This window comes from Pagrus major, chromosome 8 (assembly GCF_040436345.1).
Source record: "Pagrus major chromosome 8, Pma_NU_1.0".
Lineage (NCBI taxonomy): Eukaryota > Metazoa > Chordata > Actinopteri > Spariformes > Sparidae > Pagrus > Pagrus major.
This window is the reverse complement of record NC_133222.1, coordinates 15,118,686-15,138,967: the sequence shown is the minus strand read 5'-3', so window position 1 is coordinate 15,138,967 and position 20,282 is coordinate 15,118,686. Positions and strand designations below refer to the sequence as shown.

Sequence of the window (20,282 nt, the reverse complement as noted above, 5' to 3'; positions counted from 1 at the left end):
TGCAAGTGTGTTCAAATCCCTGCCTGTTTTATTTTCGAAAACACAACAGGAAATGAAACTGGAACCACAATTTAGCCGTTTTACTACACAAGAAGTACGTTTTCTTCAAAGTAGATACTCTTAACGCCCTGCACAACATTCATTTTTAATTAAAAACTGAACTAAGCTGTAAGTTTTGCAGCGACAGAAAGCGATGACTGTTTTCTTCCACTTCACTGTGACACAGCGGATGTGAACCGAAAAACAAAACTGATCGTCGGCTTGTTTCTGTCCAGTTAAAATTGCTTCCTGAGCGAATAGCTGGTAACTCGTTTAAAGCCAGTCCTCGCCAGGCTTCCCTTTGAATGTGAAACTGATTAAATGTGGTACATGGTGGATCTATCTGAAGTAAACGCCGGAGCTACTTCCTCCTTCCTGCGCATCGCCGGGCGGTGATTGAGCTGCTCGAACACGGCAGAGCTGCGTAGGCAGGATGCGTCTTCTGCGCATGTGCGATCTAGATTTCGGGGATGGGTCTATCGATGGACTCAAGATGGCGACTCTGGCGAAAGCGCCAATATATTTACTGAAGTAGATGTCAAAGATTGACCGCGGTAGCGGGTTTTCTCAAGCCCCTCGGGGGTTCCGTGAAACATGAAGACCAGGAAGATGTTTTGGAAGAGGAACTGACCGGGTTTAATACCGTAACTAAGTCAGCGAGATGTGCGAGAGCTATGCCCGCTCGCTGCTGCGTGTTTCGGTGGCGCAGATCTGCCAGGCTCTGGGCTGGGATGCGGTTCAGCTCACTGCGTGCGATCTGCTGTCCGATGTGCTGCATCGATATATCCAGCAGTTAGCCAGGGCCTGCCACCGCTACTCCGAGCTCTGTAAGTGCTTTGTGTGGTACCCCGATTACTTTTTTAACCTATAAACCCGAAGTAGTCGATCACGTTGTTGTTGACTGATTCTGTAGCTGGCGCCCCCTAGCAAAGGTTGATGTGTCAAAAAGTACAGTAGCAATGTAGCTAACCTGCTTCTATGTATTGTTATTATAGTTGCTATGATGCTCTTCTGTGGTCACAGCATCGTGAGTTGTAGATTTCACGTGAGTTCAGCACTTAAGTGTTATTTGTAAAAAGATTCAATCAACCTGGAACCTGTTGAGCATTACTCCTTACTTCAGGATGAATGTCAACATCAGTCAGGACACCTCCTTTTATATGCACTACAATCTTTTTCAACATCATTATCAACCCTGACGTTATAGTTTAGTGAACAACAGTTCATGCTGAGGTTTAATGGCTTGTTTTGATCCTGCATTTCAGATGGAAGAACAGATCCGGTCCTGGATGATGTCAGCCAGGCCTTCAGATTGCTGGGGGTGAGTCTGAGCGAGCTGGAGGACTACGTCCACAACCTGGAACCTGTGGCCTTCAACCATCAAACACCGCTCTTCCCTGTTAGCAAAAACAATGTCCTGCAGTTTCCCCAGCCCGGAGCCCGAGATGCAGAGGAAAGGAAGGATTACATTCCAGATTACATGCCACCCCTGGTCTCCTTACAAGAAGGTCAGTGCATATGACGGATATATGTTCATCTCTGAGTGTGCGTGTAGTCAGTGTTTACCCCAGGTTGAGAGTTTATTTTATGATAAACATTGTGTTTGCAACTAAGTTGATAGAATAAACACAATATAAATGTACACTGACTTATCTAAAACTAAGTTAGCCTATGTTGCCGTGTTGCTTATAATGATCACTAATAGTTGTTTTGTTTTTTTTCAAAAGTTGAATCAAAACCTCTCAAACATTTTATCCTTAATTTAGGAAGGATTGGTTTAGACTATAGTTTCCATTTTAGCTAGACTTACATAATAAACTGGCGACTGCGTGTATAAATCCATGTCTAATAACTTGCATAGCGGTTAGAAACGTGTTATGGTTTTGAGAATCCTTGCAGATTTATTGAAAACAGTGCTATTTTTCTCCTTTTCCTTTCTAGAAGAGGAGGAGGAGGAGGTCCTCGCTGACATGGGCACCTCAGCTGAAGCTATGCAGGTGGCACTGGAAGAGGATGAGGAAGAAATGGACGAAGATGAGACTGTCAACGATGAGAACCACCCACTGAAGAGGCACTTGGACAGTCCCGACGCAGCTTTGGGCATGATGCCTACCTCCAAGAGACCACGCATGTACCCTGGCCTCAGCCCAGAATGGGGGGTTGAGCCCAGGGAGCCCCTTACCTCTCTCAACCCTCAACGTGTTCCCCCAGGCATGCTGCCTTCTCATGATAGCCTTGACGCCCTGTCACCTGAAACACCTTCTGGAGCGCTGCCCTCCTTCAGACCTCTGCCGGTAGTACCAAAACACTCAGATCCAAAGGGCCTCACCACTCCAGGAAGAAAGCCCAAGGTCTCATCTCCCGGCAGACAACGGACTAAGTCCCCTAAAGGGGTCCTTCCTGTTCCGGTGGGTGGTAGTCCCATCCATTCTCCAAAACCATCTAAGGAAAGGAAGAAATCCCCAGGAAGGACGAAGAGTCCTAAAAGCCCAAAGAGCCCCAAGATGGGCTCAGCCAAAGCATCCCAACCCCAGAGCAAGACAGATGCTGTGCATAAGCTACCGCTGTCTGCTCTGAGTGAGCGGATGGGCAAAGAGAACATACATATGCGTTTAAATATGGAGGACAGGGAGTTAGCTGAGGGCCCCTTTAAGAAACTAGAGCCTGATAATACAGCTATTGATGACTCCATCGATGCTGTGATTGCCAGAGCGTGTGCTGAGCGGGAGCCTGATCCTTTCGCTTTCTCCTCCGGCTCTGATTCGGACAGCAATGGATTCTCCAGCCCCAGGAGGTTGACCATCATGGAGCCCTCTACACCTAAACTCCTGATTGGGGCAGGCAACTCTATAAAAGACACGTCAACACCACTTCACCTACAGGCACATGCAGGCATGGGAAACTGGACTATGGATGATTCGATCAATGAGGTGATCCGAAAGGTTAACCAGGGGGGTCCATCGGCACCCCCGCCAAACCAAGGAGAATATGTGTCCTCTGGATCAGCTTCACCACCTACTCCTGAACCTCTGCTCAAGGTGTTTGAGGAGAAGAACAAGATTGTATCATCAGTAGACGTGAAGAAGAAGCTGAAGAAAGAGCTCAAAACTAAAATGAAGAAGAAGGAGAAAGACAAGCCGAAAGACAAAGACCGGGAAAAGGATAAGGGCAAGCTGAAAGAGAAGAACAAGGATAAGAACAGAGATAAAAACAAGGAGTTTTCCAAGGATGTCAAGATGCCCTGGAAGGAGTTTGGACTGAAGGATGATGAGCTCTTCGTTCAGCGAGACTTTTCTCTGCCTGAGGGCTCCATCAAGATTAAAAACAGAGATGGAGATGGTCCTAAGAAGGAGAAGGAGAAACACAAAGACAAAAAGAAGGATAAAGAAAAAAGTAAAAAGGACAAAGATAAGAGGGACAAGGGTAAAGACCGGAGCAAGGACGACAGGCAGAAACAATCAGCGTTGGCGCCCTTTGCTCTGGGTGAACTCCCCCCACTCTTCAGCCCCTCTGCCTGCCTGCGCATACCCTCCATGCTTCCTCCTTTGGCCCCGATCCTCCAGGATAAGGAAGTAAAGAGCAAAGAGAAGGACAAGAAGAAAGATAAAAAGGAGAAGAAGAAAAAGAAAGATAAGGAGAAGGACAAGGAGCGGGAGAAGGCCAAAGAAAAGGAGAGGGAGAAAGAAGAGAAGAGGAAAGAGAAGGAGAGGGAAAAGGAAAAACGAGAAAAGGAGAAAGAAAAAGAAAAAGAGAGAATTCGGTTGGAGAAGGTAACTTTTTTGGTTTGGTATGTCATTGTGTGTCTGTGTTAGAGTGTTCCTCAAATTTACCTGCTCCTTCCTGTCTTCAGGTGAAAGTAGAGACTCCGGCAGCTTTACCGTCTCCAGTCATCCCCAGACTGACGCTCAGAGTGGGAGCAGGCCAGGACAAAATGTAAGCACTGAATTAACTTTTCAAGCGATACTTCTGGTCGTATTTCTTCAATCATATCTTTTCATGTTATGTAAGGATCTGATTTTCTTACTAGTTTTAAAAAAAAAGAAAAACATTTCAAGATGTTGGTTTCTGCAGCTGTATTATGATGAAACTGGGCTGGGAATCGAAAACTGACTGAATTGTGTCATTATAGCAGTGAAAATTATAAAGTTTATAAAGAAGAAGAAGAAAAATAATGTATAATAATACATAATACTGAAAAATCAATACACATCACTCAGATAAATCTAAAAACAGTAAGAATTATAAAAGCATGTTCCAAAAACAGCATTCTGCTATCACTAATTTTGTCACATTGTTATTCTTTACATTATATAACTTACATAGAGATAGCATCCATCTTGTATTTATGCCAACCTATTTATCTCTGTCCATCACCAGCGTTATCAGCAAAGTGGTTCCGAATTCAGAGCCCAAGACGCCAACACCCAAGACCCCTGCTGCCAAGTCTGGACCTGGGAATCGCCCTCGTACGCCCCCACCACCCCCAGTACTCGCGCCCATCGTGCCCATTCTGCCCCCACCTGCCTCTCCACTTCCACCAGCTCCTGTCCCTTCATCGTTGCTCACCCCTGCCCCCATGCTCTCTCCTGCCGCGTCCCTCAAAACACCAGTCCGCAGCGTCGTGACCGAGACCGTCAGTACATACGTGGTGAGTGCTCATACTTGTGCGTGGCTGTGCAGCGTGGTTCACTATTGTGTGTCACTAATGCTCTCTGTGATGTGTATTTACCTAAGATCCGGGATGAGTGGGGAAACCAGATCTGGATTTGTCCTGGATGCAACAAACCTGATGATGGTAGTCCCATGATAGGATGTGATGACTGTGATGATTGGTATCATTGGTAAGAGACTTGTTTTCTTGTATTCTTCTTTATTTTCTGACCTTATTTGTACTACGTTGTGTTTTTATGGATTTTATTTTTGCATAGTTGACTGATAAGTTCAAGTGTTACCATCAGCCTTAAGAAGAAGAAGAAATATTTTTTTTATACTTTATTATTATTATTATTATTATTATTGTTATTATTATTATTATTATTGTTATTATTTAATTAACTGTGTTTGTACCTGTTTGTGTTGTTTTGATACACAAAATTCACAATTAATACCTCAGTTTTGGGGTCAACAGTTTTGTACGTTTCCGGTACAGCAGTGAAAATATAAGTAACGCACATGGAGAGTTATTTATTTTGAATTTAAAAAAAAAAATAAGGCTCACTGACTATTGAAATGTTGTCCTGGATGTCCATCCATGAGTAGTGGCTAATCCTGGATGACTGCAGCTTGTTGTCCACTATAATCCACATGTTAAGGAACGTTACAGTGAAGCCCTAGTCTGTAACAGATGCTGTGGTGGCGGTGGTGCCAGTAGTTTAGCTTGTTCGGTTATTTCATGTTCGAACAGGTTGCTGCAAAGTTTGTTTGTTTTTTCAAATCATTGTTCAGTGTTATTGTATCTTACAGGGAACTTTAATGCTTTCAAACAGATCTAAATGAGACCTTCAGCTTCTGTTTGTCAGCTGTCATTTTTCATCAGTTGTCCCACTTCCAAACCTGTCCAGGTGGAACTCTCTCTTTAGAAATGTTACACACTGAGACATCAACTTAATTTGACAGTTTGAAGCTCATTTATGTTTCTGTGTTTCATATTTGCTATAGCAGGGAAATGTTGTTAAAAAAAAAATGTAGAAAGCACAATTTTTGTCATTTATTTTTGAAAAATGTGAACATTGAATGGTGGCTCATAGGCCATAATTCTTACTGTGACATTAAAGGCCTTTAAAACTGGCATATTGTCATTAAATAGGAAAAAAATTACATGTCTGTAATGCTACATCATAAGAATCTCCAATGTTGGTAATTCCTGAACTGCAGTTTGGCCTTCTAACACAGGTCAGACTGACGAATATGTGCATGTGAAGGCACATCGTAGCGTAACTCAAGCTCATTTGACCATATGCTTAAATCCTGTATTCTTCACAACAGAGTATGGTTGCATATCCAAAGAGATGAACGGAATGGGTTGTAGCATTTTTGCTATGGTCTGAATCTGCAGTGAGAGCCTTCCTGAACGCTGTGCGGAGAAGGACTCGCTTTCCAGTCTGTTTTTGTCCTATTCCGCTGATCAACACCCTCGGGTGATGCTATTGTGAATTTCTCTTGAAGTGTTTCCGCAGACGTATCCAACTTCAGTTTAACAATGTCAGCATGAAAGTTTTTTTTTTCTGATTCACTAACTAACCTAGAAACTGTCCTGCTCACATACAGTTGATCTTAATATCATGGGAAGATCCTCCAGTTCTGGTGTCTCATTTGAGTTTGCCAGTTGGATGGCAGCGACACTACAAGCATACTTGTCAACCGGGAGACCTCAAAAATAGTGAGGATTCTAACGCGAAAGCAGAACAATCTGAGTTTGCGGGTCTTTGTTCCTGCCATTTTGCTGACTTTTAAGGAATGAAAATAACAAAAATAATGAGTTCACTGCAACAGCATTTTTACCTCAAATTTTTCTTTTGATTCTCAGGGAAGATAGAACTTCAGAATAATTTGCCCCTCTGCTGTGAACTTGCATGAATCTCTTACATAAACTAACTTTAATCAGTTTTCATACATTCATTCATCTTTGCCCCTTAGAGAGTCTGTACTCACCACTGCCCTGTGTTTGTTAGCCTCCCGATGGTGATTGACAGATTTACAAAATGCAAGCTTCTTTGAATGTTTCTGTGAGAAACGGGAATTTTTCTTTCAAACACGTCGCAAATATGCTTGAGTTTTTCTTTCTATTCTCCATTTCGCTGTCCACTCACTCACTGAGGAGGATGAGTGCCAGCAGGAGACACTGTGCAGTGCCAAAAACAGGTTCTTAGAGCTAAAAAGGGGGGAAATGTGTGAAAAATTTGTCATAAATCGGGAGAAAGGAATGGAGACTGGCAATGAAGAACAGGAGAAAATCGGGAGGGTTGGTGTGTATGACTCACCTGGCTAACCAGGCTTGGCTGAGTAGCATGCTACAACTGATAACTGGTAAAGCATCCTCACATTTTTTGGAATATCTGTAGGTGGACTTTAGTAGCATATGTCAGCTTTTCTGTAGCCAGGCAACATGACAGTCTCCTCAGGGTTTGATTAACAGTTTGTTCCGTTAGAGAAGTCTTTTACAGCTGGAAAGATGGCCCTTGCATCAAACTGGGCTGTCTATGCAGTAGAAAGACACGTTTTTTTTAAAATTAGTGCTTCATGACCAGAGCAAACAGAAGAAAACGAGGTAAAAAAAAACCTACTCTCTCTCACACTCTTTCTATTGCAGCTAATGGTGTGCTAAAATATGTTTCTGAAAACATTTTAGGCCAGAAATAGGCAGAGAAGTAACAGATACTCGGTTTACAGTTTATCAGCACTGCCGAGTTTAGACAGTTTGATTGGAGTCGAGTGACACGCCCCTCACTCAATCCAAGAGAGAGAGAGGGGGGTGGGGGAGCGGCGCTCTCTCTTGAGCCGACAATGCTCTTTGTGTCTATTGATGCAGGCATACAAAAAAAGCAGAAGTACAATCTGTAGTCAGTAGAACAACCCTAAAATCCACCAGATGGCGTGTTCTGCGTCATTTAGGGAATTTCTGCTGGCAAAAAAGTGCCAGCCCCTGGGTGCAGGGAACATGGAGAGAAGTTTACCATTGCTCATTTCCACATACTGGTTGAAAATCAGCAAAGTTCCCATTCAAGCTTATTTGATAAGTAATTATTTTGTGCGTACCAAACTGAACATCCGTTGATGGTGTGGGTAGAAATGTGAGAAACAGCTGCATCATCAGAATCTTTCCATTAACCTGAAATCTCCCCTCTTCTCTTCTCTGCTCAGGCCTTGTGTTGGGATCCTCACAGCCCCTCCGGAGGACCAGCAGTGGTTCTGTGTTAAATGTTCCAGCAAGAAGAAGGACAAAAAACACAAGAAAAGGAAACACAAACCACACTGAGACTATGCAAAAAGCACATATTTTGGACTTTTTTGGACTGAAAGCCATCACTGAACACTCATGGCTCTGCTGTAAAATAAAAAAAAAGTTTAAATTGTGGCTGATGCTAATAACTGATGATTTTTTAATGATGTCAGCCATGATGCTTTGTGAGATGGTAAGAAAAAAAGGCTTTAACCAGCACATATCCAGCCTTAGTTCTCATGTGGGCTCAGTGGTTTCCCCCTTTTTCACCTGTAAATCGTTTGCTTGTTGTTTTTGGATTTCCAGTCGCAGGAGATCATGACAGTTATGTTTGTAAAAGGACATCATGACAATTTGTCTCAGATGAGAGCTCAACAAAGCAGAACCGGAGAACAACTAACATCCATCGTCTTTATTTCTGTTTCAAACCTTTCCGCAGTTTTCTGCAGCATCATTGAAATGTCGTGTATATAATGATGATGGCAACAGGTGTGTATAAATGTGTCAATACCGACTTCCAAGCCAAGTGCATTTCGTTCTTAGGATTCTGACTTGTTAAATCCACTTTACAGATATTGGTTTTTAACTCGAATGATTTTCTGTAATTTCTGTACATTTTTTAAATTTAAAGTTTGTATTTTTATTTTTTTTTCTTCATATGGATTTGTCCTGGAGTTATACTGTAGCTGTGCTTGTAATGTAATTCATTTCGCTGATATTTCAATATTAAAGATGAACAGTCTGTGTACTCACAGGCTTTAAGACGTAAAGCTCATTACCATCAAAATTGTATCTGCATTTACTGTCAACAACCACTTCTGTGCATTCTTATTTTATTTTTTGCTCCTGCAGCTGTTTGCTTTTGCTTCACATGTAGAATAGATTGGAAATGTTTTTAACAAACTGATTTTGTTCCTGCACATTTCAGACTTGATGACAAAACATTTGTCAAAGCAGCTGGTTACAGATCAAGTTCAGGATCCTCCCTTGCAGCAGTCTTGGTAATGCATTAGCACTTCACTCGCATAGGATGACTGCTTGACAGTCACGTTGCACATGACGGCTCATCTGAAAGGTTAATTGTGGATTGTGAGGAATTAATTTCTCCTCCTCTGCCATTTGCAGCAGAGTTGTTTTTGCTTTCCCCTCACTGACCACATGGTGTCATTCTTCGTGCACAGACGGGTGCCGCTCATGACATGTACAGACACCACGGAGGGCTCACAGAAAATGTATTCCACAAATTGTGAATGTCAGAAATGTAACAGGTGTCTCTCGGTTGACGGGTGTGGAATCCTCATCTCGCGAAGCATGCATTTACGTAAAGCCAGCTCCAGAAGTGCCATCCTTCATGAGAGGACCTATAGATGACTGTAAAGATTATTAACAGCCCCTCAGAAGCTGTTCAGACGTATAGAATAGAGATAGTAAAGTGTGTCTCCACAGTTATCAGTGGACTTTAATTTTTATGATGCAGGTTTTCACATGTGTGATCTGAGTTTTTCCATTCTTTGAAGTCAGGGGCACATGTGAGAGGTTTGTAGGAGGAGTAGGAGGCTGGTATATCTATAGCTGAGGGTTTTAATAGCAGTCAGGCTTGACTTTACATACTGAACCCTGAAAGGACAAGATGTTTATCAGATTCTTTGTGCTTCTCTTTTATTTCTGGGAACAATCAGCAGACCAGTGTTGGCTGACTTCACACGTCTAGGCGGTTCACAGTATACAGCATAACAATAATGTATTCTGGTGCAAAACTATTGAATGATTTATGAACAGTAGCAGCACTTTAAAATCATTTCTTTGACAGAGAGCTGCTTCTGTTTCTGAAGGAGCTGCAGCTGTCAGAGAAAAGCTCATTAAAGGAGAGGTTCACCCAAAAATGAAAATTCGAGGCAAGGCAAGTTTATATAGCAGCATTCAAACAGGCAATTCATAGTGCGTTACAGAGGCTAAGAAATGCATTAAAACAAGTACATTAACATTTTAAAATTGCATTTAAAAGACAATTAAAACAAAAATAAATAGTTACAGATAGAAAATGAATTAAAAAGACACTTAAAAACAAAAGCAAGCAAATAAAAAGTTAGTTTTAAATAAGTTATGTAGCCAGCTTATTGTAAATCCACAGTAAACAGTAATCTTTTAAGACCTGATTTAAATGAGCTGACAGTTTTAGCGTTTTACCTCAGGTAGTCTGGAAGCTTGGTCCATATAGGTGGGGAGCATAAAAATCAAAAAGCTGCTTCACCATGCTTGGTTTTGATCCTGGGCCGACTGAGTAAACGTGTCCCAGATGACCTGAGGGGTCTGGATGCTACTTAACTTACAAGAAAATCAGAGATGTATTTAGGCCCGAGACCATTAAGTGCATTATAGACAAGTAGCAAAATCTTTCCTTTGACACACAGGATACCAGTGCAGGGATTTAAGGGCTGGCGTTATGTGCTCCACCTTCTTAGTGTTAGTGTTCAATCATTATCCACTCACCCTCATGCCGATGGAAAGTCAGATGAAGTTCATAGTCCACAAAACATCTCTAGAGCTTCACAGCAAAACAGCGTTGCAGCATTCTCTTAAACAACTGAAGTAGGTGGGGACTTGTTTTAAAACAACTGAGAAAAAAAAAACATATAAAAGGTTCCATGCAGCTCGTCAGGCGTAATCCAAGTCTCCAGAAGTCCTGAGATCCCAAAATGACTTGAAAAGATGTTATTTGGACCCTCGGCGGGCTTAGCAGTTACTGTGAAGATTTATGCTTTGAAAATGGTGTAAATAGCTTCTTTTCACATCAATTTGGGATGTCAGGGCCTCCGGAGACTTGGATTACGTTGGATGAGCTATATGGAGCCATTTTATGTTTTATCGTTTTTTTGACAGTTTTGCTGTGAAGCTCCAAAAATGTTTTGTTGACTACGAAACATCACTCAACTTCAATCAGCTTGAGGGTGAGTAGACGATGACTCAATTTTCATTTTTTGGTGAACTTATCCTTTAAAGTCCCACAAGCTACTCGGGCTAAAAGCATGGATTAGTTTATTGAAACTTGTTTTTACATTGTTTCTCTAATTCTCTCATTTTTGTCTCAATTGCTGTTAAGATTTAGGTCTGAATCCATGTCTGTGCCAGGGTGCCAGCCGGTTGTTCTACTTTGGCGCAAAAATCAATTATTTCAGTTTTACCCTCATTTAATTGAAGGAAATTGTGGCACACCCAGTCACTGGCTCGTTCAACGCCCGTGGCGAACACAGTCACAGATACAACAGTCTTAGTTTAGTGATAAACAGGATTCAACCTCAGGCTCTTCCTTCATAGACTAAAAAGACTCATTCACTTTTTTAAGCTATGCCTTTTACTTATTCATCTCTCTCTTTCTCTTTGAGTGTCTTACTCTCAGAGATGGCCCTGATGGAAATCTACTCAGTGTCTTCCGATAACTAAGAATCAAAGAGGAAGTGGAAAAAGTGATGTGTGTCCAAAGTAAAGGGGAACTAAAAAGACTTCTGCCCATGCAAAACAAGCTGACATTTCAATGTGGTTGAGCTTTTTATCATGCGAAATGCATTCACTCATGCAAGCCTTCACGAATAGCCAGTTTATACAGAGTCAGAGGGGAGAATACAGCATGTAAAATATTTAATAAATTGCAATTAGTTCCAACCAAATGATGAGACTTTGTTTGAACTAAAATGTCAAGGAGGTCAAAGATACCAGTATCCTGTACTGAGCAGAGTCAGATGCTAAAATGCTAACCCCACTCAGGCTGTGGGCCTCTTGCCGTCTCTTCAGTCACACGTGCTGGTGTCAGGTCTCATACAGTGAAAGCTTTATGCAAGCATCTGTTGGATCATAAATTTTACTGCCAAGTGCCGGTAAAGAGCTCTGGCATGTCTGATATAAAAAAGGATTAGCTCTTTATTTCTTATTAGGTAAAAAAATGTTTACACCTTGTCTAGATGCATCTACACCACCTCACTAAAACAGATTTAATGCTGCTTATTTATATATAAGCAGGTGATAGGTTTCTAATAGATTTTATGTCTCCAGTGTGCTCTGCATGAGTGCACGCGACAGAGCACGACGTCCACCGAGCTGTGACAGTTTCAGTTTTAACCCACAAAAACACAGACAGCATTTGTTTGTGCAATCATTCCCGAGGGAGCCCACGAGTGGTGAAAAGGGAAAGCTGATAAGCGCTTTCACTCATCACGAGGCCACCTGCAGAGCTGTAAATGTGTTGTTATTTCACTTATTTCATGACATGCATGAAAAAACACCACGTTTCCCTTCATCGTAGATGTGAACAGGATGTGGCTGTTTTTTTCTTAGAGCGATGCATCTTTGCAGCTTTGACATTGTAACACACATGCACTTCATGCAGTATTCACATACCATTTTGTGTCGTACTATTTTACGTCTGGAACCTCTTTTGAATGGAAAGCATCAGTGCACACATGACATTATCATACTGAGCATTTTTTGTGCTTTTACATGTTGGTAGATCAGAGCAGGAAGAGAGACCTTCCGTTATTTTGTGCTCTACATGGTGCCTGTGGCGCTGACAGTCATACTAAGCAGCAACGCATCATAAAGAACTGGATTTCGACGCCAGTGTTTAAAATATTCATGTGAGCAGCACGAGCGGGGCTGAAATGAAGAGCATTTTGTGCCGTGATCAGAGGAAGTGGAGCCCCTTCATGCTGGTCTTCTCAGTTATGATACCAGCACACGCCAACATGACCCTGTTTTCAGATGACTTTCCTACTAGATGTCATGTTACTCTAACAGGACACAACACCTATGGGAGAATGAGACCTAGATTCGATTTCTCCTGGGTTTTGTGCAAAGAATATTGTGACAAATTACTTTCACATTTAAAAATCGGATGGCACAACGACAGGAAAAAAACATGCCTTATGAGAGGATATGTGTTCTGCAGCTTCAAAAACCGGTTTGCCTTCATCACACTCACAACTCCATGGCTCAGAACGCAGGCAAATGAGCTTGGCCCGATGCAAATTCATGTACAAGGCTTTCTTTGATAAAACTATGATCTCTAGCTCTAAATCCTGTCGTCGGTCGATGATTATGGCTTCCAGTAATTCATTTGTAATGTGGAGTTTCCTATCCTGGATCCTTCTGTAGAATAAAATACTGCTGAATGTAATTTGAGTACATTGTGCGCTGGAATACAGTAGCAGGCAGTTAAATTCACTTTCAAACACTGCAGGTGTTTCAGCATAGATTGACTGCAGTCTGAAATTGTGAACAATGTGTGCCGTACTGTAATCTGTCCTTTTTTTAACAAGTACTAATGCTGACTGTACAATGTTTGCTCATATTCTAGGAGGCTATCTTTACCTCTACCTACTCCAGAATAATAACCACATAGGGTTGTCATGGTAAGCTCTCTACCTGTCACCCACAGGTTTATTATCAGACAGCTCATGGGAGGGAAAGTGGCATGTACATCCACACAGGAGCAGAGGATGGTTACCTACAATGTGTGCAGGTGCTCAGCAATGAGCTTAATGTTTAATATTAGAAATAGTTGTTGGCGTACGCCTCGCCTTGGCCTTCATTTGGAGCATTTCACTAATTTGAATACATGCACAGAAGCACATCACTAAACCTGGACTTATGGATGAGATCTTGTGGCAACTATGTCGATGTTTCCTCTAATTTCCCCCAATCTGACAGTGGGAATAAATCATCCATTTCCAATATCCTGAAGTTTCCCTAATATGGGTGTCAATTAGTGCATGAGTGCTACTGTGGCCACAGCTTTACAGCCTGCAAACTGGGCTGCCGCAGGCAGCACAATGCATTAGCGCACGATGAGCTGTCAGAGAGGATTATTTCAGCCACGCCAGTCAGCGAAGGGGGTGGGCGCCGCTCTGCTGCACTAAACCAAGGAGAAAGAGTAGGCGGGAGACAGAGACAGGGAGAGAAACACATAGAGGAAAGAGGGAAAGAGAAGAAAGTGTCCATTACACCGGGTGGATTTTTCCAGAGCACCGATGTTGGAACACTCTTCTGAGCTGGCCCTGGTGCAGAGTTTGTATGCCAACAGCATGCGCTGTCCCCCCTCTGCGGCCGGGATCTCTGTCAGGAATGAGGACCTGCCTATGAGGTACGTTGGGGTTGGCCCCTCATTCAAATCTGGGCTGCTTTTGTGGAGCAGCCCCGTATTTGGACTGCTTCTTTGTCTGGGCTGAATATTGTCATAGGATGTATTGTTTCCAGTTGAGGCGTTCTCCCATGCTGTGACTGTGGGAAGGGTGGTGTTCCTCTGGTGTACCTATATGTTTTTATATAGAAACCCTGAAATCATGTATTTGAATCTAATGATTGTGGCCATCCATATCAATCCCATCTTCCCCAGACAACAATGTTTCAGTCAGGAGGCAGGGGTTTAATTTTTAAATTGTATAGGTATAGAACAAATCCATACATTACAGCATACTCACGTCATGTAATTTACCTTCCTCCTCCTTTAAAAGTTCCACAAGGGCTCACTCAGATACCTGCATGAACTGTAAATAAAGAACGAGAGATAAATGTGTCAGTGATGCAGGTGTTTGTCTCTGAATCACACAGGCCGCTGAAAAACACAAACCTCAATGATTACATATCTCCTGAAACCAACCAAGGCCTTACTGTACTCCCCCAGTCAAAAACAACAACAGATATCAGTTATCTCTAAAGAAAAACACATTTACACCCATCTTGAAATTTGCAATGATTTAGTGGAACTGGACCCTGATAAGATGGTGCTCTGATGTGTGCTTAGCACATCTTGACACAGTGGATATCCTCTATGAAAGCATGATAAGATGAAGTTCTCTCTCTCCATTTTGAGAGCTCTTTAGTTGGTCGCCATTCTGCAAATGCTTTCACGAAAGGCAGAGCGAAGAAAAAAGTGTGCCTCTGAGTTCACGGCGACGTGTTCAAAAAACTGTGATGTGGCCCATTTGGGTTTGAAGCTGGCCTATTTTTACCCCCTGCAGTTTGTCACGAAAAGCGATGCAAATTTAAATGCTGGACGATGATGATGATGACGATGATGGTGGTGGGTAAGTGGGACTTCATTTCCGCAGCATGAGGGGAAAACATTTGATGTAAACAACAAAAGCATGGTACGTGTGGAGGATTATGATAGGATTACAGAAGTAATAATCTGAGATTAAGAATAGGAGGCTAGTATTAGAAGGTGCCAGCAACTAGGAATCAGCCCCTGGAATCCACTCCAGTAAACATCTCTTAGGAATGCCAAGGAGACGCATGCCACAAGGTAGAAATAAACTCATGTGAAGGCATTATGCACTGTACAGAACAATGTACTGTATGTCTTGTACATACCCAGCAGAGAAACTGGAGCTGCTCTACATGATTCCTGCTCCTTTTTTTTTTATAACAAATCTATTCAATAAGATCCCCTGAGATCTAATTGTGCCAAAGGAAATATGTGGATGCTGCAGATGGGATGGCATTATTGTATTTTTCCTCCATCTTAATGAAACCTGATTCTCCAGAGAGGTTTAGACGAGCTTTTTATAGCAGCCCCTCAAGCTTAATGTTAATGCATGTTGCATCGTGGGCTTGTCTACATGTATGGCAAAATAGGTCGCATATCACATTATGCATACAAACCTCTTTTAGGCTCTCTTTATAGTGCATACTCTGCACTGGTGCCAAGTTGCCTTGAAATTGCTATGGATACAAGGATTAAGTCGGATTTCGTGAATGGGATGTTTCTTAACACTCGCTATGAATAATATTTTTGGATTGTGCAGCTGCTGGGGCAATAATGAGTGGTTTGATAATTAGGCTTTGCCCCCCTTGCCCCTCTGCGATGGCAAACAGTACTTGACAACAGGCCCCCTACCTCTCCTCCCCAAGTGTAGAGGCCTCGCCCTGCAAGTCCAGCTCAACAAAAGAAGATAGGCTCCCCCTCCCCCAGGGAGACAACAGCCCAGCACAAAGGGGAACATGACCTGTGACCCTGGGGAAAAGCAAGACAGCAAGAAAAACTGCATTTTAACCATCCCGCTTTTGATTGGAAGAGATTTATGGACCTGTCCTGCAATGTAAGGCAATAAACAAGCTGGGAATAGCCTTGTTTATTTGCCTAACCCAATAAAAACAAAGCCAGGTTCCTAATTTAGACTCCTGAGAAATTATGGAAACAGGAGCAGCATTATTAATCATGATGGTAATGGCCTGGGTACTATATTTAAACATTTTAAATGAGTCTATAATCAGGATCATTAGATCTGTGACTCATGCACAGACTGACCTCCTTATACAATGGAGCTGGACGTTTCTTCTATGGATATAATGGTGGATGCCACAGCAGATGAGGCCTGATAAAACTACAATCAGGTCACTAAACTCTCCACAGAACACGTGCCAGCCTCTAAAGGGACATTACAGTATTTTATCCATATGTTAGAGGCGGTGTGAGGCTTGCTGAGCAGCAGCAGCAGGCAGCATGGTCTCAGACTTTTGTTGAAGAGGCCACGCCTCTGGTTTGCTGCAGCTCGGTGTGCAGTGTGTGACAGCGGCTTGCCTCAATTTATTTCAGTCGGGGACGAGAGAGAGAAATTAGGAGGAAGGAATCAGGCGGATATCGGCGGCCTCTCTCTCCCTCTCTCTCATGCAGTTTTGAAGAAGACGCCCCCTCCCTGCACCTGTTCTGCTTCGTCTTGTCGCCGTCTCGCCGGAGTTGAGCCTCTTGCGAGTGAGCGGACGTCGCTCTCCTCATTGTTAGATAGACGTTGTTTTGAGCATGACTTCGACGTACAACCTGGATTTCCACCCTCTGGCCGAAAGTCGGTTAATGACTTCGGGCGACACAATGTAAGTAATCCAACTATCGATGAACGTTTCGCTCTCGTCTCCCTCCGTAACATTTGAGACTGTTTGTTGAGGTGAAGCAGTTCGGGGCGAGTTGGGAGGCAGCTAACGCTAGCTTAACTGCCAACTGGGATGCTAACGTTGCTAATCACACGGAGCAGTGACGGTACGCTCACCTGGAGTTGAAGCAGTTTGAGTAACTCGCGTTATAATTCACATAACCACACGATAAGTATGTTGAGCACGTGTAACACCTCGTCTGGATACCACCGAGCACGCACCCTGCGGGCTAACACACATTACTTGAAAAGTGACTGGGAGACAACGCAGTTTGCTAGCGACGGTATCGGATACCAGGCGCGCTACAATAGTCAAGTGACATGTGCTTCCGGAGATCGCACGTTTCGGTATCAGTCCACAAAAGCATCGATTAGTCTTTAAAACCAGGAGCCGAGGGTGTGTGTTTGTGTGACTTTACTTGCACAAACACACCACCGTCTCCGTGTTTAGTTAGTTGCAACTGAACAAGTTTACGTTGACGTGTGCTCGATCGAAACGGTAGGTGTTGAAACGCTCAGTTATCATCGGGTTAAAGGGAAGTGCTTTGAGGAGTGTTGCTGTAATAAGTTGGCGTAAAGTTAGCTAATAATGTGGTTCTTTGTCTGACTGACATCGGCGCCTTTTTTAGTCTTAGTAGATCAATCTGAACATTACAAGTGAGCCTTGTTTGTAGGCAGACCACGGGCTATCGGTTCGGCTCGCCTGGCGCACTCCCCGTCCCTCCCTGTCTCTCTGTTAGCAAACTGGCTAGCTAACATCATTAGCTTCATCTCTCAGGCTTTGGTGCCCCCGTCCATGTTGAATGTAGAGTGGCTTACTTAACGGCAGAAAACACGTGGTTTGCTACATTATTGAGCCATTAATGGACATCTTGTGACAGGGCATGTAAACAGGGAGAGAAGACATTCACAAAGCACTGAAGTCCACGTTATACTAACTCTGTCCTCTCGACATAGCAGCTAATCCTGTCTGACAAAAACATTTCCCAAACCACAGTCTGCTTTTACAAGACTGTTTAAAATTTAAATGTTTGCTCTTTCAGGAGAGCTATCTTTAATTCGCTGTAAAAACGAGCATGGTCTTTTGATTTCATGCACTTGAAGCACTTAAGGAAATGTCACGATCAAAACTGAAGCCCACTTTAAGTGGGTTTGTCATTAAATAATGTCAGTGTGGCTTTTAAGACTGGCTGCAAGTCAGTCGTTTAGCCTTTATTTAGTTTTACTCACTATGAAACAGTTGATTAACAGAGAAATAATTGGTAACTTTAGTTTTTGAGAATGGATAAATGGCAATTATTCAAACAAATTCACATTTACAACCTATTGCTTGTGGGGATTAGCTGCTTTTCTTTGTCTAATGTGATAGTTAAATGTGTATCTTTCTGCACTATATACATATGTATGTGTATATATAATATAATATATATATCAATTTTATTTTATATAGCACAAAATCACATTGCTCAATGGGCTTTACAATCTGATATCGGACCGATAAATTATGAGAAATTTACATTATCACAGATATCTTGGATAATATGAGGCCAAATTGCTTTCATTGACTTAACAAGTGAAACACTTCAATCATCACAAGGTGAAAGCTGAAACCTCATTTGAGCTATAGCTGAGCCTTTCTTGCCCTTAGGTGTGCATAAACTACAGGTTAGGAACCTCTCTTAAAAATACAAAAATGTGAAATTATCAGTTATGTCATCTGTATCAGGCAGGAGAAGCAGGACATTATCAGTCATCGGTAGCGGTCATATAATATCAATAGTATCTGTAGGTTCGTGAATGTTAGTTTGACAGAACAAAATATTTTGAGAACTTCCTTTTTAGCACTTTCTAGAACAGACAAGTTTACGTTACGAACAGAACAGAAGATTAATTGAGAAAATAATTGGCTGAATAATTGTGTATTCAAATAATTTATTGCAGCCCTACCTTTTTGATAATGAAATAAACCAATTAATGATTTTTATGTTTTACACTTCTGAAGGCTATTTTTGGAATCTAATCTGAGCGAGTCAGTGACAGCGAGGTGGTGATTAGGTCTCACCCCAGCTGTATTTGATTGATTTATCCTTCTAAATGATGAGGGTGAGAGTGACTATCAGGGCTTAAGCGTGATCCTTTGGCAGCCAACGCAGCCGTAGTGCTATGTCAGAAAGCTACGCGTCACAGTGATCCCTTTTGTTGTGGCCAGGGAGCTGTTGATCTGTGCAAAGTGTAGGATCTTGGCACAGGGTCCGGGGGCTGCTCGGGCCAGCTGTTCTGTTCTCTCCCCTCACTGTGAGGGTGGCGTTGGTGGCGGGAGAGTGCCATGCAGCCAGATGTTGTAGGCCAAGTATAGGAAGGCTCTGATCTTGTCTGTCACCTGTTTCTTTGCTCCTGCTGCTAGTTCGGCTCGGCAATAATTACAAGACTGACTATCCTGGAGCTACATGCACAGCCTTGGAAAGCTCATAATCACATCCCCCGTGTTTGTGGTATGATCGAAGGTTGAGCAAATTCCTCTGCACGCTTTGCAAACAAAAGATATTGTAGGACAGTGTTACATAAGACCAGATGCACCCACCATGACCATGAAATTGTCAGGGCTGTGTGGCTGATTATTAAAAATTCTACACCAGAGGTATTTTAAAGCAGCAAAACCAGCTATAAGCTATGTCTGAGCTTACAATTCTAAAATTGGAGATCAATTTGGTTTCAAGATTATGCACCATTCAGGTCACCTTGCATGTGACCTAGAAGTCAGTGTCTGTAGTCCAAATGAAGTGGAATCAGCTGTTAGGTTGAGGAAGCGCTTCTTGAGTGGACACATCCAGAGTAGCGTTAATGGATTGGATTGAGGGAAATCTGGCAACAAGAGATCCTCTCTCTTAGATTGCTTGTGTGCAGTTGTAGGCAGAGTCAGAAATCACAAATTATTTACTGTGTAGTGTGCTATATTTCAGTTTGAGAGCCCCAGAAATGATGTATTGCCCCAATTCTAGCAATGCAAGTAGAAAAAGCAGTGTCCATACATGCTACACATACTTTCTCAGTACAATACAGCAATGCACGGTGCCATTTATTGTTGTGGCACAAAATTATGTTCAGAAATCTAATTTTACTGCGCACTCTAGTGTAGGGCTGGGTGATATGGCCTTAAGATAACATCACGATAAAAGCACTTTGACTGGGCAACAACATTTTTGACCAAATATCTCTATAAATACTGTGGCAATGTTGTAGAGATGACTATTAATACTTGGCATGAGACAGTATGAAAATTTCATGTCATAATTATCCTGCCCAACATAATTCTGATTCACATTATTATCCTGATAATCAACAAAATATGCTTAAAACTTTGAAAATAAGAACTAAAACTGAACTAA

At 42.4% G+C, this 20,282-nt stretch overlaps 2 protein-coding genes across 5 annotated transcripts in view; both read left to right on the top strand.

Annotated features, from left to right (window-relative positions):
- Nucleotides 1-499: 499 nt before the first annotated feature.
- On the top strand, nt 500-8,765 carry taf3 (TAF3 RNA polymerase II, TATA box binding protein (TBP)-associated facto). Its single transcript, XM_073472008.1, has 7 exons — nt 500-866; nt 1,305-1,547; nt 1,981-3,809; nt 3,890-3,972; nt 4,417-4,687; nt 4,774-4,880; nt 7,900-8,765. The coding sequence occupies exons 1-7, from the start codon at nt 701-703 to the stop codon at nt 8,012-8,014; spliced, it is 2,814 nt and encodes a 937-aa protein (XP_073328109.1). The 5' UTR covers nt 500-700; the 3' UTR covers nt 8,015-8,765.
- Nucleotides 8,766-16,553: 7,788 nt separating this feature from the next.
- Nucleotides 16,554-20,282, top strand: part of LOC141000540 (CUGBP Elav-like family member 2) — a 28,968-nt gene continuing 25,239 nt past the window's right edge. For 3 of the 4 annotated variants that reach the window (XM_073471264.1, XM_073471262.1, XM_073471263.1), the window contains exon 1: nt 16,680-16,840. In XM_073471264.1, coding sequence (XP_073327365.1) covers nt 16,770-16,840 — 71 coding nt within the window. In that variant the 5' untranslated portion in view covers nt 16,680-16,769. Of the gene's footprint in view, nt 16,841-20,282 lie in introns of all 4 variants that reach the window. The other variant, XM_073471261.1, reaches the window with a different exon arrangement.